At 40.3% G+C, this 24,326-nt stretch overlaps 1 protein-coding gene across 1 annotated transcript; it reads right to left on the bottom strand.

Annotated features, from left to right (window-relative positions):
* Positions 1-8,161: 8,161 nt before the first annotated feature.
* Positions 8,162-21,704, bottom strand: cygb2 (cytoglobin 2). The gene is made up of 3 exons (XM_053419096.1): positions 21,520-21,704; positions 10,556-10,787; positions 8,162-8,326 (listed from the first exon to the last, which is right to left on the bottom strand). The coding sequence occupies exons 1-3, from the start codon at positions 21,702-21,704 to the stop codon at positions 8,162-8,164; spliced, it is 582 nt and encodes a 193-aa protein (XP_053275071.1).
* Between the last annotated feature and the right edge of the window lie 2,622 nt (positions 21,705-24,326).

Here is a 24,326-nt window from a genome sequence, read left to right as displayed (position 1 = left end):
AGAAATATTAAAAACCACTTCCTGCCTTTAGAAAGCAGATACAACAAAGTCTTCCTCTCCCATTTGTGACAACATGTACAGTCTGAATAAATGATTGTAAAGATTTGAAAAATCAGTGTCTTCCTCCCTTCATGAACCTCCCACTGGAGCCTCAGATCGAGTCTCGCCTGGAGCATCAAGCAGTGAACAGGCAATCATTAATCATTGACTAGGAACATTTACATTTCATTCCTTTTAATTATCTCTTGTTCGTGAAACAGTGGGATTGCCAAGCAGAGTATATTTTCGCTGATGATGTGCAGGCAGGAGATTTGTGTGATGCTGGGTTATCTGGGTCAAGTTCACTTTGGTTTGGGAGATTTAAGACAAAAAAGGATGTTCTAAAAAACAGGAATAGACCAAGAAAGGCAGAAAATATACTGAGTTGTCCTTGAAGAACAAGAATCATTTTTATTCATCAAAAAGAATATAGGAAAATAATCCATTCTCTTCACTTTTTCACTGCTACAGTCCCCTCATACACAAGAAATTGGAAAAGGTCATGGTAGCTCTTCGTGTCAAACATTGATTTTAAAATACTTCTGGTCTATAGAAAAGCAGAGAGAGGTTCATAGCTAAAAAACGTTTCTCTGCTCTGCTGCTACCCCATGAACCAAACATCCTCCCATGGGGGATCAGCATTAGTTACCTATAAGCCCATATCTGCAACACCCTCCAGCTCTCAGCTCTTTACAATCGAGGCTTAAAACTTTTTTCTGTTTTTCACTTTTAGTTCATGTGTCTCATTGAAAAATGAAATTGCAATGTTCTTCATCTAGTTTGGATCTTTTTCTTCCCTACATTGTTTTGTCATTGAAATTGTTTTGCCTTCATGTGTATTTTTTTTACCTGTCATGCAGATTAGGGCACCAAGCCCCCAACTTTTCACTTGTTATAAGATAAGATATGACAAGATAAGACAAGATAAGACAAGATAATCCTTTATTATTCTCACTACAGGGAAATTGGTAAAACAGGAAAGGGCAAGGTGAACATTTGAAACATCATTGAAGGTAATCATACTATATAAACAAAAGTCAAATGTCAAATGATCTAATATGAAAAAACATATATGCAATACAATGTAAAACATGGATTAAGGACTAACAAAAGCTTTTATGTTATGCTAACTGATATTGGGGTGAACTGATTTCAAGGGCTAAACCATACCCAGACTTTCTTCCTAAGAAAAGCCACAGAATCAATCAACAACCTCAGAGTTTAACGGAGGGGGCTGCTGCTCATTTCCTATGAACATTGTAAATCTATATTTTTCCTTTACGCATGACAATGATTGTTACATTACCTTAGTAACATAATCAATACGGTCCCCATGACAACAAGGGGCACCAAACACCATAACAGAGTGGTTATTATATCCAAACCACCATCTTTCATATTTGTGGCTAAACATATCCAAACATTAACCATAATGCTACTTTGTACCAATTTTAGAGGATACAGACGGATTGTCCAGCCACTAGGGTACGGCCGACAAGAAACCTCTTCTATGTGTCAAGGGTGTATTTTGTTGTTTGATTTTGGGGACTTACAAGCGCGGATGGGCTCCAAAACAACAAATACATAGGTTATTACCCAGCTATCTTGTCAGCTGCTTCGTTGCCCTGCTGCTCTGTTTATGGTTACGTTACAAGAAATGCTGTGTGTGTTGTCATTGGTCATTTGTTCTAACCAAAGCTGGAAAAGAGGGACACCTACCCAATCAACTTGCCCTAATGCAGGAAGAAAGGACTGAGTGTTTGTGAGCTGTAGTTTCTTGTAAATTAGTTTTTTAATAGTTTCAAATTTACCGCTGCAAAGAAATCTATATATAAAGATGGACTACATGACAGCTCACTAAAATGAAGCCAAATCATATTGATTACCCCCTGGTGGCTAGCTGCAGAGCCTGGCATATAACCCTGCCTCCTGCATGTAAGTGGATAGGACATGAGCTGAACTAAAAATATATACAGGTAAAATAATGTTTTTCTCAAAGATGGTTTCTCTCATTTCAGTTTTTTGTTTTTAATTAGTTATTTGATGCTATAAAAACAAGGTTAAATGTCATGATTGACAGCCGGGACTGACAGGATTGGTGAACTACTGGTATCCGAGGTAACTCAATACTGTTGCTCCAGATGGGAGACATGTTGTTAATCTTTATGTAAAGTCTAGGGTACAAATGTAATACCACAATCGGCTCAATCAAATTTTGGCAGTTGTAAATGGAGAGACATGGGGGGGTTCAAAACCCACTGTATATGAAATGCTTACATGAGTACTTCATGAAAAATTGGGAAACAATTTATTCATCAACATATTAGTTTGTTTCTACAAATATTTTCTAGAACTGTTTTATTTTTCTATGAACATTTGATGTGCACAATGGCTGCAATATCTTAATAATATTTATTCCATTACAAAAAAGAGAAGATTTTAACTGCTTGCTTTCTGTCAGTTCTCAGCAACAGAAGGTGGGTGAAGTGAACCATTACGAGGAAGATAAATTGGTGGTTCAGCTTTACACGTTTGAAGTGACTCATTTTGACCTGATCTTTGTAACTTGCAATTATAGTGATCGAGGAGTTGCCAACACTCAAAATCATTCTGGATTTTAGAAAACGTGTGTTGAATTTACAAATGCATTTTATTTTCAGGTGATGTAACCTGAATGTAACATATTTCTGGCAAGCAGCGACATTTACAACGGCCACGCACTTTATTTAAACATCCCTCTCCTCTTGTTAACTGGAAACTCATTTAGTCATTGATATATTTGATTCATTTAATCCTGTAGGAGACATTTTTGTTCATTGTATCAGATCTAACATGCTCATTGAAAACATCACTCAGGATCGGACACATAGACTCATTTACCAGTATATTTTATTGATGGGTCTTGATCCATTTTCACCAGGTCTGCAAAGACACAAATTTGTGGTAGGCTGTGCAAACATGCTCAAAACACTTAAAAGCCACTGCACTGGCTCCCACCAACAACGCGTATACAATTATATATTCATATACAGTGTTCAAATACATAGATTCCTTCTCCTAGATATATTTAGAAAAATATAGAGTCCTAACTTTTCAACTGATAGACAGAAACATTTCACAACAAAAACACAGAGTTCCCCTATTATGCCGTGATGCCCTTATGTTGCTGGAAGAGAATGACCGTCTGAAATAAATGAATGACCAAAGGAAAGTTTGTCTGGCCAAACATTGGATAAAGAGGCGCTGTGGTGCACTTGACATGCGAGGACATGCCCAACCCTGCATATAGTATGCAAGACCAAGTCTGTGCGTGAGAAGAGCGATAAAGAAATTGATTGAGCGTGATCAGGATGTGTCTGCACATAATTGTTTGTTTGTGTGTGTGTGTGTGTGTGTGTGTGTGTGTGTACTTGTACTTCAATCTTTGTAAGGACCAGTGATAAACCTGACAAAGTGAGGACATTTTGGGAAAGTAAGGACATTCTTCTTCTTCTTCTTCTTAGTTCGGTTTATTGGCGGGGGGTTCAGTTTTGGCCGATCCTCAATTGATAAGGGTGAAATCCAACTGACATTGGATTGTTGTCAATCCCTCTGGTATAGTCTTTCCCTTTGTGTAGAGTGAATGAATGAACTGGTTAATTTAGTTACAATTGCAACTGTAATATCATCATTGTACAACGATCAGCATCACCAACACGGTACTCATGGTTCTCAAAAGTGTAGAAAGAACATCTTTGTCATTTGAAATGTATATAGTCTGAGAGGAAGAGGGCAAGCAATCTTGCGAGCCTCTTCCATGTAGTTTCCTTCTTTTTTTCTGTCTAAATTTCCTTTAATTGAATGAGCATATTTTTTTCTGTTGATCGGGACCATGGTTCGAGGCACCTTTCTCAACTGTTGTTTCGGTTCCGACTAAACCAAAAAGTTAAAAAGTCTGGACAAAGCAGGGTAGGTTTGAAAAATGGGTTTAATGGTTCTGCTTATAATCAGGCTTGCGTTAGCATGAGTTTAGGTATTAGGGTTAGGCATGTAGTGTCCTAAGGGAAACAAAACCTGCAGCTTTGAAAGAAAAAAGAGTGTCTCCATCTTGTGTGAGTGTGTTTACAAATTGGTTTCACACCACGCAATGTTTAATAAACAAAACGTCAGGAGAACTCTGCTTAACAAAAATAAAGCTGAACCTCAGGCTGCATGAGGTCTGGCCTCAAAAGGAACATGAACGTCAAGAGTCAGGAATGGTGTGTATTTTTAAATGGATCCTGGCCTGAAAACAGCTTTACGGCCTCCAGAGGTATTTGAGTCAAAGTGGAAAAGGTACAGCTTGAGGTTTGTTTGAGTCCTCTGTAAGTTTTACTTTCCACTTGTGTCACTTGTCATTGTGTAACACAGGCTAATGACCATCCAGTTTAACGTGAGTGGAACCTTATCTGAATGGAAACCTCTGATAAACTTCTGCAAGTGAGTGGGATGCAAGTGGACAAGTCTTATGCAAAAATAAACAAAAGAAAATGTGACTTAATACAAGTTTATACAAATATTAGAAATTAAAGTTGATGACAAATGCAAAAAGTTTTCTTCATCAGCAGTTTAAAATGGAGAGATTATTTAGCAAATTAAATTTTTGCCCAAATTGTGTGAACGAGACAAGGTAGATGAAAACATACTTTTGAGGATTTAACCATTTTGTCAGTGGCTATTAATTAAACTCTCAATTAATTAATTTGTGTAAGATAATGAAGCATGCATGCTCAGGGTCAGGTTAGCAAGATGCATTCAAAACAAAAAGTAAAATAGAGAATCAGCAGATGTTTGACAGTGAAGAAAAACCATGAGATCAAATTTACTGTCAATACAGCAGTATCTCTTTGTTTTTTAATGCAAATCTTAAAGGAACGAATCAGTTAAATAAATAGAAAGATGTAGTTCACATTGTTAACTTTAACTTCCTTCCTTTTTTCTTTCTCTTCCTAGTTTCTCGAAAATTCTCCCTGGCTGATACAAATTCAAACAATGAGTGGGGAGAATCTTATTAAGTACTGTTGTGAATGGGTGCCATGGTGTGGTGGCCTTAAGACCATCTGTCCAGTCATAATTGTTGTCAGTGTCGCGCTGGGCCCTGACTGAGGCACTGGGAAGTTACAGTAGATGAATGAGCAAATGAGGAGGAGAGGAGACTCATTACTTCCTCATTAATGCCAGATGCTGATGCCAAGGGGGTTCAGACAGGAGATACAGGACGTCACCGGAGCAGATGCAAACTCGAGATTGGATCAAATGTCCGTCCTAAACAGATTTGCTGCGTATGTTTGGGAATTGAGTGGACGGAGATTTGCAGATGGGGACTGCAAACAGCTGCGCACGCAATCCAAAGACTCTTGATTAGCAAAGTTCTGGTGACAGGAAGGCGAGGTTAAATAAGGTAGGGGAAGTTAGTCTGACAGTATGCAGCATGTTGGAGGATGGATAAATATGATATCGGCAGAGTTTCCGGATTAAATTTGTGAGGAAAAATAATCTTGCACCATTCACCTGGTCAAATATGAATTCAAAACCCATGTGTTAGAGCCAATTACTGCATATAAAGATAAAAGACAGCTCGAAACACTGATATACTCAAAACATATCAATTACCCCCTGGTGGCTGAAGAGGTCATAGACCCTGCCTGGACCAAACAAATTATTTTGAAATAAACATAAAAAATAGATATTGGTTGCTATCATTTACGGTCAGTCTTACCACAGTTATGTACGTTAGAGTGTTGTTGTTTTTCGATAACTTGGATTTCAGTTTGTTTACTGATGTTATAAAACCTGACTTGAGACCTCATGATTAACAGCTGAGATTAACTTAATGATAGGTCAGACATTTATAGCAGGACCTGGATACCACAGCTCCACTCCCCAATCAGTACTACTCTGTCTCCAGGTGACGTCACCAGCCCAAGATAGCTGCACCCGCATCCGGGGTATCTTGGCTTCAATTTTTCATCAGTGGGCAGAAGTGTAGAAGAATCATCCATCTTTATATACAGTCATTGGTTAGGGTGTAAGCAGCACAATTCAAATGATACATTTCATATATTTGTACGTATCTTTATATCACTGCTAATGATGGACTGGTCACAAGTGTAAAAAACAGACTGATGGCTTTTCTAAAGCTGACATGTTTGCCGCAGACCTCTAAAGTGAGATTTTAAAGCCCTTAATGGAGCCTTTAATGCAGCACATCTCTCTGATGGGATTTTGAAGAGGTAAACTAAGTGACAGTCCTGTAAATATAACCACAGAGGTGGTCTCATAGCATGCCTGTGTGTGAATCTGTACATGTATGGTTACTGTCTGTGTCCACCTACTGATACTTTCCTTGTGGAAGGAAAGTGATAAAAAAAAAAACATTTAGCCAAGAAAAAAAAGCCCTCTTCACCACATCAACAGACCCACATGCCAATGAGGTGTAAACAAAGGCAGAAGAGTATGCACACTTGCCCACTGTACACTTATACAAACAACACCCCAGTAAAGTTAAACAAGACATTAAGAGCACGCAATGCATCAATAGAGATTTAAAGGGGCGCAGGTCCCCTAAACATGAGGATATATTCTAGTAGGACACAAATATAATCTATTAACAGTCAGCAGCTCCATGGTCCTGTAGCCGGGGCTTCAACAACTAACTGCCCCCGTCCAAAGCTTGAAAATCATTCCTTGTCTAAACATTTCTTCATCTCTCGCCTTCAAATATCATGAGGTGTATTTATCTGTGTGGCTCAGACTGGAGACGCTTCTTTCGCCGCGAATTTCCACAGAAATGAACTCTGTAAAGTAATAATCTGCAAACATTTCTGTTTAAATAAATATCTGTGTCTGACATCCTCACGTGAACATTCAGGAAAACCCTACCCTGAACAGAGATTGTCCAGTCATAGCTTAGGTAGCATGCTTGTCAAGCCTTGGAATGGCTTAACAGTATAAAACTGCTCTAAACATCAGCATGTCTTCCTAACAAGCCTACTATATACAGTAGTGACCTAAAACAACCATTGTTAAACAGTTACAAGTTGTAGTTACATTTTGTAGTATTTTCCAAGAATGGGAGCCAGGTCCTTTTCCATTTTCCTTTAAAAGAATTTACCAGAATACTCTAGTTTTCCTTTGATTTGTGTCTTTCATGCTTTTGCATAATGCAATTACTAACCAGCTCACTTATTTTCATTTCTTCTCCATAAATCATGTAGAATTAGTTTTAGCTTGATCAAAACCTTTAAGTGGATATGTGAGACCTTTTCACAGGGTTTGCTAAACCTTTTACAAGTCGGTCTGAGACAGCGATTTAAACTGTAAACTTGCAGCTGGCATGGCATGCCAGCAGAAACCTGCTACCAATTATTGTATTACAAAGGGCAAAGTCATTTAGCTAATTATTTGCCTGCTTTTTTTTTTTTATCTCTGTTTGTAGTCAAGAAAGTACAAAGAATTTAAATTGGTAGTCTGATATCATTGTAAAGTGTATGTGCTATGCTAAACTGGAAAGCTTTACAGGCCCAGTAACAGACCAGACTATTGAAAGGTCTATTGTCAATGAAAGTTACAGACCTGCAAAGAAAAAGTCTACTAGTCCATACAACTTTTTGGATTTGTCTGAGGGCTTCTCTTGTTTATGGCAAAGATCCCCGTGCTACAGAGGAAGTGAATCATTATATGGTTTTGGTCCCAGGTTTTAGAGACAGAGAATTTTAGCGTTTTTAGAATAAAGAGGACAAAACAGGATCGAAGCACTGATCGCCTCAGTGGCTGTAAATACACTCCAAACCTCCACTTACACAAACTAATATTTAACAAGCGAGGTTAAATGACATGTGGCTACATCGTTTGTATTCAAGTGGTTTCTGGGAAGTGCAATGCAGACAAACCACAGCAACGAAGGTTTAGCACCAAATTGTCACCAAAGGAAAGAACAGAGTTGCACGGATTACCACGTTAATCTCATCCATCTCTATGGAACCATCCTCACACAATGCTTTCAACCCACTGGTCTACTTCCGCATTTGACATTATCATTTAACTTTTTTCATTTCATTAAGTCCATTGGAAACTCCTTTACCCTCCTCGTCTCCTTGATTCTTCAAACCGCTGAGCTGGAGACCTGGAGCCAGCCCACCTCTGTGTAGGCCCCTGTGACGTGCCAGTACACTGCCCCCATCAGTTTGGTCCACACCATTTGCACCTCGGCTGTGAAGAATTCAGGGAAATCTTCAGCCAACACCTCCAGCAGCACGCCGCTCAGGATCTGGGAAGAGTGGAGGATCAAAAAGAAACGTGATCAGCATTAAAAAAATACGGAAATGGTATGAGAAAGAGAGGAGGTTAGAAAGAGTGAAAACATTTGACGACCAAGATAATGGCCGATGGAGGTAGGAGAGAAGAATGCAGAGAAATAATTCTCAGTAGGTACAGCGGAGGCAATGTGGTGAGAAAACGAGAATGCAATTTTACCATTACAGAAAAGTGGGCGAGACAGGTGAGAATTGAAAATGATGAAAGTAAAACATGAAAGCAGTGGGTAGGCAGGAAATACAGAGGGAATGAAAAATGAAAAGTAGTCAGAGCAGGACGACACAGGTGGGCAGAGAAAAAGTAGCAGATATAAAAGGGAACGCAAAGTCAATGTTGTTGATGGGCAACATTCTTCAAACACAGCAGTGAAACAGTATCAGTGACATATAAGGACATGTAAAAATTGTGTTTTTAAACTGTGATCTACAGTAGCTGGTCGTACTTATTAGGTGAGATTGTAACCGCTGGCAACTGTCAGATGTCTCCCTCATGTTTTTCAGGCTGTCAAGTGGTCATCCAGGGAACCAGCCCGCCACATATAAAAGCCTGTTATTATGTGACCAAAAAGCTATACTCTTAAGTAATGGCTTTAACCTCCGTCTTCGTGACACCTGAGCAACATCATAAAGAAGGCCCAAGATAGAGTTGAAAAGTTGAGGGAAATTAAGTAAGTTTCACCTTTTGTTAAGAGTTTTTCGTTGTTTCCAAGGTCAAGAAAGAAGCTTCAAATTATTATAATAACTTGAAGAACACTAGGATGCATACCTCCGCCAAGGCTGATTGGCCTCTTTATCATCATATTGTGTATACTAAATTGAGGTCAAATACACCAAGAACATCATCTGCATCAACACCATATTTCACCTGTTCATAGATATAAGCGCTCCACAAATGCCTGTTTTATTCTTAAATATCTTTGCAGTATTACTTGAGTGGCCGGAAACACCATTTCAAACAAGTCATAATGTTGCTCTGTAACTGCTTCAGCTTCAGCTTTAACAATGAGTTTGTTATTTTTCTTTTATTAACGTTCGGTCCATAAAATCCACAATCTCAACGCCCATTGTAAGTTGTCTCCTAAACATATTTGCTAAAAACTAGAAACTAAATTCAACCACCAAAAGTGTTAAATAATTTAAATATCTGAAAATGCCTAAAGAATAATGAGAAAATATTCTCAATTAATACGATAATCGTTTTGAGAGCTACTAATGATATACAGGTAACACATTCAATACCAATGGGATCAGCATCATCTTAAGACAGGTAGTCACCTTTGGACATGAGGGGGTTAAAACTTTAGGAAAGACACAGAGGGACTAATTCATTTAATGATTTATTCACAAACCGATCAATTAAATCTTAAAACATATTCTAAAGGCAGTCGGAAATCAGTGGTGTTTAAATGGTGGCAGTATTTTCTCCTCACAGCTGCATTTATGAACCTACTGCAGATGACATTCAAAACACTTGAAGAGGGGAAGCATCAGCATTCAATCACATGAAGACGGAAGCATATTGGATTTTCACATTGAAAATTGATTTGGTTTTCAGAATTAAGCCTGGTTTTGTTCTGCTTCTACAGGTAATCAGCACTGCTACCTAACCCTGAAATGATTTAAAAACGTAATAACTTAATTCTGGAATTAGCTGCTGAAAGGTTATTTTTGATGTCCTAAATGAACATCACTGTGTTACTGTTCTGTACACCTTGGTTGAATACAGGTGAGACACATTTTGTGTGTTCATGTGTGTCAGACAATGTCCCACAAGCGCAAAGTGATTATAACTGAAACATATAAAGAGATAAGAGCAGTAGAGGAATATGATTTTTGGCTTGACTAGATTCAAATAGGCAGAAGAATCCCCTTGTGCCAAGACTGTAATGAGAACATTTCTTTAGGGTGTAAATAGGGTAATTTCAAGGGACTTCGGAAGCAGGAAAATACTTCCACTATGCTACTTATGCAGGAAAGAGAGAGGCTGATGATTTTCTTTCAGAGAGCAATCTGCTTTATATCATGGGCACTCCAATCAAATTGTCAAAAAAAAGAAAACAATGCTCATGTGTCAATGTAATCATAGGGATTATTGTTTGCAGCACCAATTCTGTGAAATATGGAAAATCAGAAGCAGAAATATGGCAGACTAAACTATACCAGAGAGTGGATTTTTTTTTTACCTTGAAATACATGGGCTCCACCTTGTGTTTGATAGCATGGGCCTTCCCCACCAGGGCCAGCACTGCAGACACTTTCTCTGGGTCATGGAGGTTTTCCACCACAGTATTGATGGCGTTCATCACCCTGCGGGCATGGTGTCGAAGTTGGCTGCTTCGCTCCATCTCCTCTGGGTCCTCCATGTCCTGGAACTGGCTGAAGTACTGTTTGGCTGACGGGAAGTTCACAAAGAACCTGAGCAGACCAAAGAAAACCATCCATTATTATCTATACCGTTTGTCCTTTGAGGGAGGCTGGAGCCAATCCCTGGTAACATAGGGCAAGAGGCGGCGTGCACCCTCCACAGGTCGCCAGCGCAGAGAAAAACAACAATTTAAACTCAAATTCACACCTATGGAACATTTAGAATCTTGTTAGGATTTCAATATTTTAGCTGTAGTCTGTGTCTAACTCAACTCTAAATGAATAAAGATAGAAGTAGTTTGAGCCAGATAAGGCCTTCACGCAAATGATTAATAATAACCCTTTCCTTCCAAGTGTTTAATCTTGAAAATTAGAATGTGTCTGCGTCACAATGCTGTTTCGTTGTTTTGGTTAAATTGTTTTGAATGTCTGTACAAACAGAACATTGTTTTGATATAGCAAGAACACAATAATCTTCTCTCCAATTGTCAACACCGTTGGCCCACATGCCATCAGCTGTGTCAAGGCTGGTCAAGAGATGAACATTTTGAGACTTGTCACTTCCTTATTCCAAAGCCAAGAAGGAGGGGCTACGCCTGCGCACTTTCGAGGAGGAAGAACCAAGATCTACTGATATAAAATAGACAGGCGTCGGCTGTTTGATGCGTTCTGATGGGTCTCGTGTTCTGATGCGACTTGTTGGATGCCCATTGCTTTGCTGATTGTAACCTTTCATTGCTTTCTAAATAAATACTTGATTGAACAAACCGAGTTTGGCTCATCTTCTCATATTTAGGATAAACGAACACGCTTAACAATCTCCAATAAACTTAACCCCAAGCTGCATGTACTTGTACTGTGGGTGGAGGCCAGAGTACCTGGAGAAAACCCACAAAGACACAGCAAAGTGCTCGGTCAAATCAGTTTAGTTCGACTGACAAACCTAAAAGACGACCTGTCGAGCAGTGGCCGATGTTAGGATGTCAGTTTCGGTTCAGAAAGGCTGATTATCTCCATAGCTACTGAAGCCATGAGATTATTTTTCATTAAAGTCAATTAATCTTAATGCCTTTAATGAGCCTCTGAGTCACAGCATGTCAAATGTTTAATTATCCAGTGAAATGTCTGTATCTAGGGATGAATTAGGGAAGAAATTAGAACCAACAGGTGCTGTGAAGAGCTCTGACGTGTTCGATTAACTTCTGACTTTTCCCCTGACTTCAACTGTAAATATATTTGTTCTCTTCTTTCATTCAGAGTGAAACTTTTGCACAGTATGACACAAATTCTGATCTGTTTCTTTCTCTGTAAGCTTTCAAAGTGCAGACTGTGAAGTCTGTAATGTCTGTGTGCACTCCACCTCTGCACCATCTGAAACACAGGTGGTGTCTGGCAGGATCCTCAAAAGTGCAGCAGCACCAGTGAGACTCTGATGGTTGAGTTTGACTTGATGCAGGTGTTAATTTTCAAGCATGTCTGGTTCTGTTAATGCTACTGGATCAACCTGAAAAACACTGCAGTGAGGACCAAAGTGATGGACACTAAGAGTTTGCTTAAGATGAAAAGGGTGGTGCAGTTTTCCTGTCCTGATATGCTCCTTGCTCCTTATAACGGTTTTCTGTAAAGAAAAAAACTGGTGCCAAGCTTCACTTTCAGAACTCTGCTCTGCATCAAGACACATGGTGTGGAAGAACCTGACACTCGCCTTAGATGTGTCTGGAGTGTGTTTAAGAAGTTATTTTAGCTGCAGATGTGGTGAATTCCACTCTTGAAACCACCCTGGTCGATGTTAGCCGAGAGGTAAACAAAGAAAATGTAAATTGACTTGTGGGATTCTAGTTAGGAACATTTGTTTTGGTTCAGGCGGTTTGATGGTTTTCGTCGCGGCCGACTATGTGAGCTCATAACAGCTCAGTATGAGAGATCAAGTTTACGCCCGAGAAATAAGAAAATTTCGACAAGCTCCGCTGAAGGGGTTTGTGAGGAATGTGTCGGATTAGGAACAATGACAACAATGCGACAACAGTGGAGTTTATAGCTATCACACAGCTTCAGAACATCATAGACAGCCACTGACTGACAGATTTATGTACACACACACACACACACACACACACACACACACACACACACACACACACAGACACACTTGTGCTCTGACCCACTTTAAATCTTGTCAGTCCTCCAGCTGACTAGAATTGCTAGTGCAGTTATTTCCCAGTTGGAGTTTGGCCTTCGGCAGCACTACTACGCCGCATCCACATCCCTCCAGATCTGATGTCATGCTAGGCCTACAAAGGCTCAACTTGCCCGTAGCACTTCTAGCTTGGCTGTACCAGCTGTCACGATACGTACGCACACTTTTTTCCTGGGTGACAGGAATAACACAGGCCGTCTAGTAGCTCTTGTTCTGCTCAGACAAACATGAAAGTTAACTGCAGCGCTTTAAGAAAACAGGGTGCCGCTCTGATGCCTTCTTTGAAGAGTACAGAGTTCTTCTTTTTGTGCCTGTCCTCTTGTGTTACAATGACGAATGTTTAATCCCCTGCTGCCTCGGCATAGTTTTACAGAACAGTGCAAGAAAATACTCATCAGGCACATCACAAAGAACAGCTAAAAAAAATGAATCTGCTGTTCATCATCCAAGGGAGTAACTGTGGGTCGAACATCGGGGGGTCCATCAACTGTATAATTGTATGCAGTATATAGTATTATTACCTTCAACAACCACAGCCTGTCAAGTGTCATTGGCTTCAATAAATACATTTATAAACTATATTGAATTAATTACAAAGGTGTTTCTGCTGCTTAGCCTTGTCATATGGACTGAAATGCAGTGGTCAAACACTTGTAGAAACACAATACAATTCAGCAAAACCACAAACTTCACCATTAAAGATTAGCACAAAGTAAAATTGGGCTTTACACTTTATATTGTAATGTGTTCAAAACACAAACTGTAAATATATATATAATATGATGGACGACACATCTCCACTTCCTCCCAATATCCAGAAATGAGGCCGAAATATCCCAGATGAGAACGCTGCTATCTTCAACTGACGATGTAACCTGGACCCAGAGTTTGCACAGGAGCTATCAGGTGATGAGACCACAGTACTGAAGACACACTGATACATATGCTTGACCAATTGCAAGTCAGTCTTAGATGGTTATTCTTTGTCGAGACTGCAAATCAAATTGAAGATTGATTGATAGGTTGGTTTGCCCTGAATATAATCCCTTTTAAATTGGATTCAATAACCCTCAGATGATTTGGCTAGTTTATCAAGGACTACACTGAGGAAGAATCAATCATGTGTTTTTTAAGATACTGAAGTTTAATGTTGCACATTTTGCACATGGGTTGCAGTTGAACCAAAAATTGGTTTTGTCATTGGTATTGCTTGAGGAGCTGACGCTGGAGGAGAAGTCAGAGGACTCTCTTTTACTGGGAACCATGAATATCTGCAGCAAATTCTATGCCAATCCATTCAATATATGTTGAGATGTTTCAAAGGTTGAGTGCAAACTTTGACCTGATGGTGTAAAAGTCACTAGAATCCGAAGGAATAACCCTCTGAAAACACTCATGTCAGTCTGGACCTAAGTGGTGGACAAACTGACTTAGCAATGTCCTCTTTTGGAGTTTGAAATGCTGCTAGCGTATCTAAAAGATGGAGGAAACAGTGACATCATTGGCAGTGCTAGACCAATTTTACTGAGGGGGCCAGGCTGGACATTCAATCAGGGACAAAAGAGACAAAGACAGTGTTCAAGCTTTCAACATTTTTTGTTCAGTGGCCTATATTCAGTAATAGTGCACACAAAATAAAGCCAACATATACTACTTTGATTTGTATTTGTTACAGTTATGTCTGCAGGAAAAACAATATGCAGAGTCCGGTAGTTTTGAATATTCAGCCAGGGATGAATGTTGTACCAGGCCGCCTTGAAGCCCCTTTTCCTGTCCCCCATCAAAGTCTTTGGAAACCATTTCAAGTTCGGCTGCATCAGCCGCTCTTCTTTACATTTGCTGATATCTGTGGAGAAAGGCAAAGCCCAAATATATACAAGGTACATATAGCAATCAAAAAACACCAATAGGATATCTATCTTGATTGATTAATGACAATGATAGAGCATTTTATTAATCTCAATCCTAAATACAACTATACCAATACTACATGGTTCTACATGTACAACCATTAAAACACTGATGAAACTGCTTTCATCAAGCAGGAAAATATTTTTTCAACATGACAAACCTGATGGTCCAGTGCTGTTGAGCATGTCTCACACTCTACTTGTCAGCCTCAGCCTCACTCTCAGGATCTTCCTCTGTCTCTCCTTACTGCTCTGTGCCCTCACAAAACAGTCTCTTCAACTGATAAGTCGCCTGGCTTTCCCTCTGTTGTGCTCTACACTTTCTCTTCAGCGCTCTAAACTCCAGGATCATCTGGCTATGTCTGAATGTCTGCCCCATCACTGACTGTTTTATTGTGGGGGGTGAAATAGGACATAATCTCCCTTTTCCTCTTCATTTATATGATAACTATGAGTTCAAGTAAAACAAATGGCGAGTAGAACACATGCACGTTAGCAACACAGGGTATAAATATATTGTTGCTGGCTTGCTTTAATTATTTCAAGTTGGAGTAGCCTTTTCGCTAACAATTCTGAATTATATTTTAAAAACCTGATTGAGACAAATGTAGAGCATGCCATTAACTCAGGGAAACAATTCATGGAGAGATTTCTTCTAAAACACCATCATTGAGCTTATACCGAATATAAATGCAACCAAACTTAGCTGCTATTAAGTTAATTAGGTAACATTTCCCTGATCAGAAGTCTTGCCTTGTAACAATTACATAAATAAGATAGTCATGCTCACCTTCAACTCTTTGTGGTAGTCTCACAACTTGTTCTTGACAGGTGGTAAGCAGCATAGTTCGGATCGTGCCTACATTTTGTCAGACAGCCGCGATGCGGCGCTAAGGGATCCGACTAGGATTATAGACCCACACAAATTTGTTCTGCCTTTTGCATCACCACCATATAATCACAAGAGAGTGACCATTTCATTATAATTGTAGTCTTCGGTCAGAGGGGGGCCACAGGGAGTCCAAGCTCAGTGTTCCAGGGGCACTGGCCCCTGTTGGACCCCCAAAACCGCCATAGAGTGTAATCTTGATCCTCAATATAATTTGAGAACTGTAATATGACTTGTATTATTGCATGATTTAAAACATTTCTGAGAGGAGTGCTGGTGTTAAGTAATTTGGAAATGTCACACTGAGCACATCCCTGCACCTGTCTCTGCATTTAAATTAAGTCATCAGAGCCATTAGTGGAGCCTGTTAATCACACTCTGATTAGACTCCTTTTAAAAAAAAATTATGATTCTTTGGAGTATTGTGAACAACCTTGAGCCATGGTGCTAGAACTACTAGAACTAGTCTTTTTTTTTTCTCAAGACAAACTCAATATCTCCATAAAGCTGCCTTCATTATTGCCAAATAAAAACACAACCCACATGATTTTAGAAAATGTTATATCACTAAATCATCAAAGTCATCCGATCAAACTCTAGATGTTGTTCCTGAGAGGCACTTGAATGAATGAATGAATGTACGAATGGATGGATCTGTATAAGTGAAGTGTTTGGATGGTGATGCCTCATCAGATACCACTAAGCATTTACAGTAAACCAAACCAGATCCAGCAGGCAGCTGGTGAGATTCCTTTCAAAATCCACTTTCATTGCGACACTTCAATGTCTTTTCCGCTTCATGAAAATGTGCCTGAATCCTCCCGTCTTCACTATTAGAGTCAAAGTACGCAGAGATTAATTGTATTCACAAAGCTGCCATATGCACTGTTCCACTGATGCCTGGGGTGCACTCACTCTTTGGTGCAATTGCATTTGCGCGCCTTGGTGAGATCAACTGAGGCTAATGTTGCTGTCTATTCTCTCCATGCATCCAGGCAGATGGATCGAGATGAAAATGCAAATCTGTGTGTTCACGTGGGGGATGTTGTGCACTGATCTCAAATATATGATCTCAACCGTGCAAGACCCTGACCCAGAGTCAGCCTCAGGTTATGTTAGGTAACTGAGGAACTGTCAGCCAACTGTTGATAATTACACTCTTTGTGCATCGCACGCAGACGGAATAATTCAATTGATTTGACCTGGAACAATCAGTCAAATCAATGAGAAATTATTCAAAAATGCTTTCGATAACTGATTTGGCATTTTGGTTTCTTTTACAAAGAAGATATACGAAGCATTCACTGATATTGGAAAAATATCAGTGATGCAGTTTTTAGCAATCTGAAAGCATCCCCATGACTCTATATATTGCGATTGACATTTGTGTGTTATTCCTTTACCAATCCGCTCAGGGTGGAATGTGGTACATTGGGAACTCAACATATGTAAAGAATTAAAAAGAGCAACAGTGGAGAGGATGGAGAGTGAGTGAGGCATGGAGGGAGATATTTAAGTGCCATGGCTGTCATCCACAGATAAGAACACAACACACACACACACACACACACACACACACACACACACACACATACATACTAAAGATGCTCTCTGCCCCTTCCACTCACTCCCTTCAGGGATTCTCATCGCCCCCAAACTGAAAATCAGCTTGCCTCGCTCATATCGTTCTGCTTGGCTGTGACTTGCTGTCTATTTTAACAAGCTAGCAACTAGTGGACTTATTAGTGTAACACTGAGCCAGTTTAGCCAGGGACATTCAAAACAAATCAAGTCTTTTTTCTTTGATGAAAACAAGCATTACAAGAATAAGGAAAAAAACACAGACACGTTGTGTTACATCTGGTTTGTCTACAGCTCTGTGCAGTGAAGCTTCATAGAGCATTACTCCCTGTTAAAGATTCTGTTTACAATTCAATTTTAAATAAAGACAGTAGCAATGGATGAGTAAGAGGGTTATAAAAGCAAGATGCTTTCCAAAGATGAAAAAACATGTCTCCTAATTTGAGGAACAAATTCAGCATATTAACCATCTCAGAGACCTTGTGGACTATGGAGTATTATGTCGGCATCATAATGAGAGGAATGCCATGTTCCTTCCCTTCACTTGTCACATCTCAGTTATTGGTGAGAAGGTGAGGGAATGAGTGCAGAACAGCAGAAAGTGGTGTGTGTGTGTGTGTGTGTGTGTGTGTGTGTGTGTGTGTGTGTGTGGGTGGGCGGGCGTGCGTGAGTGTCCGTGTGGTGTGTGTGTGTCCATGCGTGTGTATGTGCCTGTAAGTCCTATAAATGCAGCATCCGTTAATCGTTATCGTTGCATTTCCTACATCTTGTGTCAGTGTCTCCTTAGAGCCATCTCGTCAATAAGACACACAAATGAATCAACAGATGCACAGATCATGACCTTCTCTGTCTTACTTTGTTTATGTGTGTGTGTGCGCGCATATTCATTTGCATATGTTTCTCTGCCCTCTTATCACTGAACAACAAAAAATCCATAAGGTGTGTTAACATCACAGACTGAACACAAGAGACGCGTCTCCACTTCTTCCCACTAAACTAAAATATCTTGAACATTTAGAGTCGGAGTTTGGGGGATGGAGCCATGGTGGCACGATCCCACCAATACCCGAGCTTGATAAATCAATGAGTCAGTCTCAGTGTGATAAGAACTATTCAAAACAGAAAAAATATTTTTAAAGAGCCCTATGTCCCATCCACTAACATAGAGTATGTGTTTATGACTTATACTGCAGCCATCCAGCAGGTGGCGATAAAGGCGCTTGGGCTACAGTTTTGGGGCACAGTCATGTCGTCCATCTTGATATACAGTCTATGGGTAATAAAGTATTATTTCTTAAAAACATGGTGTCAGTAGCGACTCCATCATAATCAAACGGGTTTCAAACTATTTTACAGACTAAGCTCATAAACTCAGTGATAAATGGGGCAACTTTAATTAAATGTATAAAGTATAGCCTCACTGCCTTCTATGATTAAATGTCTCAAGTGTGATGTACCTTTAACTAACCCACGAGCAAAGACACAGGGTATGACACCAGCACAGTGACCTTTAATACACTGTAGATCTGCTATCATTGTCGGATTATTCGTCTCATTAATCACAGTTTATAACGGTTCCTCACAGTTTCATCGTACAAATCTGAAGTCGAGCGAAGGAACGTTTCAAACCATCTTACTAAATTCACCTGAAATTAGCTTTTTTCCCTGAGATTCTCAGATATCTCAAATTATATTATCAGTTTATATTCAACCAAAGTGGCTCCACCATGACTGGTACGACTGAAACCGACACTTACGATGCACTGCCCAGAGATAGTTTGTTTTTAATTTATATTTTAAATTCTGTATGAACCTTACAGGTCAAATTTAATATATGTAAGTGACAAGCAACCAAAGGAGTGAGGTTGATGTGAAAATAATTTTACAAGGTTATGCTCCATGCAGCACAAAACAAAAAGTCAAAATGTCCTTCAGCATTTGGCAAACATAAGATGATAAACCTTCAACAGTTAAGTTTCGTGAAAGATTGTACTTTTTCATATTCCTCGTTTGGTTTATTGAAAGGTTGCAAGAAATATCTAGCAGCATTACTGCCATCTACTGCTGTACCTCTCTTTCCCTTTTCATTACTTTACATTTGGGGGATAAATTGGCTTCTTCTTATTTTTTTCGGTTTATTGGCGAGTGGCAACCGACATCAAGGTGTAATACCACCATCTGTAAGTGCACTGTTCCTGGAGGTACTAAAATACCAGCTCCTTGCAGGGAGTGGATGGAGGAAGCACCTATCCCCTTCATTAAAGATTCTTCTTCTTCTTCCTTGTTTGGTTTATTGGTGTGTGGAAACCAACATCAAGGTGCACAGTAACGCCAAAAATATGTTCTTCTTCTACTTTGTTCGGTTTATTGACTAGTGGCAACCAACATCAAGGTGTATTACCACCATCTATTGTGTTGGTGCACTGTTCCTGGAGGTACTAAAATACCAGGTCCTTGCATGGAATGGATGGAGGAAGCACCTATCCCCTTCATTAAAGATTCTTCTTCTTCTTCCTTGTTTGGTTTATTGGTGGGTGGAAACCAACATCAAGGGGCATAATACCGCCAAAAATATGTACTTCTTCTTCTTTTTTCGGTTTATTGGCGGGTGGCTACCAACGTCAAGGTGCATTACCTTGTTTGTCTTTTGTAGCCTTCACGTGGTCTTCACTATGTCTTTGATTCAAAGACAAACAAGATTTCGACCTCAACCACTAGTTGTTATAAGATGCACTTGACAGGGCAGGTCTTTCCTACAGGCGACATAGGCGGTTGCCTAGGGCGCCAATCAGAGGGGGGCGCCAAAAACTGCGCCGAGCAAAAAATATGTGGTATGGCCCAAAATATTGTATTTAATCACTTTAACAGTAATTTAAGTAGTTTCATTAGAGAAATCAGTAAATGACCGCAGCACTCAGGAGGAACGTTTGGCATGGGAGCAGTTGCACCCCGCACTGTCTCTTTGGGGGTCCGCCCACTTGCCAGATAGAGGTCTGGATGAGGAACTGATTGCTCCGTGTCTTTATTGCTGCTGCATTCATCCTGTATTCTACAGGTTAGAATACATCTTGCATTTACATCTCGTCTTGCAGGCGGGTCGCGATAGTATATTGTTTACTTTACAGTGTGTAGTTCAGCTCCGACACACACATACTCTGTAATTAAGTCATGTATTGTTATTGTGCCTTATAAAGACCAGTTATAAGCTAATGTTCAATAGGTCTGTATTGTAAATGTTTATATTTCTTTATGAGTGATAATGTATATTAAGATGTTTGGAGGAAATAGACATCATAATAATTTAATGTATGTTTTATGCACTTTAAAATGCAGTTACACTCAGAGAAATGCTTGTAAGAAGAGGCAGTCTGGATGAGGAACTGAATGCTCCGTGTCGTTATTGCTGCTGCATTCATGCTGTATTCTACAGATATACTTTGCTGCTGTGGTATCAATCTTCGGACCCATAACATATATCTCCAACCAATATTTTGACATTAAAAAAATGAATATAACATTAGGGTAAAATGAGGCAAAAATCGAGGTACGTACCTCCTTGGGGTTGTCAGAACATGCTAGCACATTGAGGCTTATGGTTAGAGTGTGTGTGTCCAAGCAACTTCGACGAAGAAAGAAATAATTTAATACGTTTTAGTGGAAAATCGTTTTGAAAAAAATATAATTTTTTTGGGGGGGGCGCCAGGAGTGAAGCTTGCCTAGAGCGCCAAATGTGCTAGGGCCGGCCCTGGCACTGGATGGTGAATTAAAAGAGCCCCCCCCCCCCAGGCGAATTTCCGTAGATGGCTGAAATTCACCTTGACTTTGATTGCAACCCGCCAATAAACCAAACAAAGAAGAAGAAGAAGCCGGAGAAGATGGTGGTAATGCACCTGTTGGTTGCCAACCAACCGACTGCCAATAAATGACTTGAAGGGGATGAATTAAAAAAACGGAAGAAGAGTGGACCTGTTGATTGCAGTCAGGAAGAAGAGGCACATCCAGTGAATGGCAATAGTGCACCTTGACATTAGTTGCCACCCGCCAATGAACCGAACGAAGAAGAAGAAGAATAAAAAGAAAGTGCCTCAGTTTGTCCATTGAGAGTAAACACACAGAATTACAAGATGTCTTCACTCATCTCTTGTTCATCAGTTCACTCGCACTGAGAAGCAGATGTTTGAGTCTGCAGCTCTTGACCAAACTCACCTTATGAGCACGGACACCCCCACGTCCTCGCAGTTCTTGTACACCAGCCCCCACGTGCCCTGGATGATCTCCCGCTCGGCGTCGGACAGCGGCTCGGCGCGCTCCGGACGGTCCTCCCCCCGCTGCACTCCCAGCAGCAGTGGCGGCGGAGGCGGCGAGGGCGGCGGAGACTCCCGGCGAGACATCCTCCTGCGGCGCAGCAGCCCGGAGGCTCCCAGCAGGACCCGCGGGAGGTAGGGGGCGAGGGAGGGGGGGAGGGAGACGGAGAGCTGAGACCCCACGGCGGGAGCCGGGAGAGGAGAGCCGGGGTGAGAAGAGGAGAGGAGCGGAGAGGAGGAAGAAGAGGAGGTGGAAGAGGAGCGGAGGCAGGCAGCACTCACAGGCTGAAAGAAACAAGGGGGGAATTGATGGAGCACCCGGTCCCCCACTGCCACCCACCAAGCTCTCTACCTCCGAGCTCTCCCACACTGGTCTTCCCTCCACCTATAAACTTATTCCTCTCACTATTACTCTCTCTCCTGTCTCTTCTCTTCACTCTTCCCCCCTCTCTCCCCCTATATCTCTTCCTCCCTCTCTTCCCCAGTGGGAAGATGCTTGTCAGTGATGCTGATGTGGCGCCTCTGTCACTTCAACTCTCCCTCCTTCTGATCCTCTGCTGGAGGAGATGAAGCGTGTGTGTGTGTGTGTGTGTGTGTGTGTGTGTGTGTGTGTGTGTGTGTGTGTGTGTGTGTGTGTTGTGAAGACCTGGTGGAATGAGAGATGGGGGAGAGAGAGAGAGAGGGGAGAGAGGTGGGAGGGATTGGGGGAAAGGGAGGGTGTACTAGAGAGAGGGAGCGAGAGAGAGCTAGAGTGTGTACCGGAGAGAGTGAGAGAGAGGAGAGGAAGAGAGTGTGTGTGTGTGAGAGAGAGAGAGAGAGAGAGAGAGAGAGAGAGAGAGAGAGAGAGAGAGAGAGAGAGAGAGAGAGTGCATGTGTACATTTCAAGATAAATAGAAAGAGAGAGAGCATTAAGGGTCTCTGACAACACACACACATACACTGCCTCTGTACATGTGTGTGCAGGCAGTGACACAATCAACGTGTGAGTGTATTCATCATTTGTAGATACTGACTTCCAAACAGTTATCATTATTACTACCATTTTTATACATTGTCTTTGCCTGTGTCCAGGCGTTTTAGGGGGTTTATTCCAGCTTTCTGCACACAGTACTGTCTTTTGTGTTTCCAATGCTATCCAATTAAAGAATACTCTAATTAAAATTTGAACAAAAGACCCACATTTCTGAGTACAATATGAAATATTTTCTTCCGAGCATCTTTCCGCTCATTGTTTTGTTTTTTTTGCAGCCACGAATTCACTGTTCTGATTCACTCTCACTTGCTCTCATCAGCCTTATTACAGCAGCAGGAGGCAGCTGTTAGAGGTCTGATAAACACAATATGCACCATTCACTCAGAGCTTAACAACACACAGACACAGTTATAGACTCTCTGCTAAATGGAGCTTTTAAAGAGCATTTTGTAAAGTGGACTCCAGGTATTTTTCTCTGGAGGAGAGCAAAACTTACTGCTCGTGTGGAGGATAAATTGGCAACTGCATCAAAACATGTTATCAATCATTTCATCTTCAATCTCATGATGAGTTGATAAATATGTGTATTTTCAAACCGGGCAGATGTGTAGCAACATTATGTCGTGTTACGGTTTGCAGTCGAGATCTGGTCACCTGGTGAATATAAATATTTTTGCTCTTCAGCCAGACTAGGTGGGGAAGATGTAGCAGCTTGCAGTTTTCTGTTTAACAAGTTAAGTGGATTTAAGCGAGTGTAAACCAAAAGTGTCAAGTAAGGGACCAGAAAATGAAAACACTGAGCTGAAAAATGCTGCAAAGCTCCTCAGAGCTGTTTATAACTGCAGGTGAGGTAACCCATTTCACTTTACACATACTGTGGGCATTTCATCCCATTTGTTGCTAATATTGATTGTAGCTGTATCAACTTTAATATGTGACGTCAATGTTGGCCAAAAATAAATGAATGCAGGTTTAATACACTGAAAGATTATTGTATTAATTTTTAAATGAATGATACAAATGTTCTAGATATAAGGAAAATAAGTGAATTTATTGCTAGACTATAGATCCACTGATATATGACAATAATAAGCATTTCATCTCCCTAAGATGAACCTTTCTTGGTATCTGGTTTAATAAGAAGTTTGCATTTATGTTTAGGGACAAAGCAAAGTAAGTAACACATGTATTTAAGTCCAACACGTAAATGTGCCAGATTTAGCCATGCAAGTAAGTTTTACCATGCAATCCCTGGCAGGTTGATGGCAAATAAAACATTTACAAAAGACATAAGTACATACACAGACAGCTATCATGATTGGTAAATCGATGGCATATCTCTATGACATATGAAAACATGAACAGAGGCACATAACACATGTACACAACAAAAAAGATAAATTATTTTACAAAGAGTAAAGGCAATACACATATAAACACAATAATACAAATGTGTAGTAATACAATGACATGTCCAAACTAATACTTAATGATGGTTTGTCAAATAACCATTAATTTAAAGAATTAAAGGAGTTAATTGTTGTAATCTCATATGATGTGTTATTGTGATTTAAGTAATAACAACTGTGAGCGTGGACTTTTGTAAAGAAACTGAACCAGCCGTCCTATGACTAGTAAAAAGAAGATTGTTGCATCAGTTTCCCTCTCAGTTTTAAATTCAGGGCGATTTCAACTATCGACACTCTGCTGCCTTCACTCTGAGGCCCCTCCATTTC

Source organism: Pleuronectes platessa, chromosome 3 (genome assembly GCF_947347685.1).
Source record: "Pleuronectes platessa chromosome 3, fPlePla1.1, whole genome shotgun sequence".
In the NCBI taxonomy this organism is placed as follows: Eukaryota; Metazoa; Chordata; class Actinopteri; order Pleuronectiformes; family Pleuronectidae; genus Pleuronectes; species Pleuronectes platessa.
The sequence above is the reverse complement of the archived record's forward strand: the minus strand, read 5'-3'. Positions and strand labels throughout refer to the sequence as shown.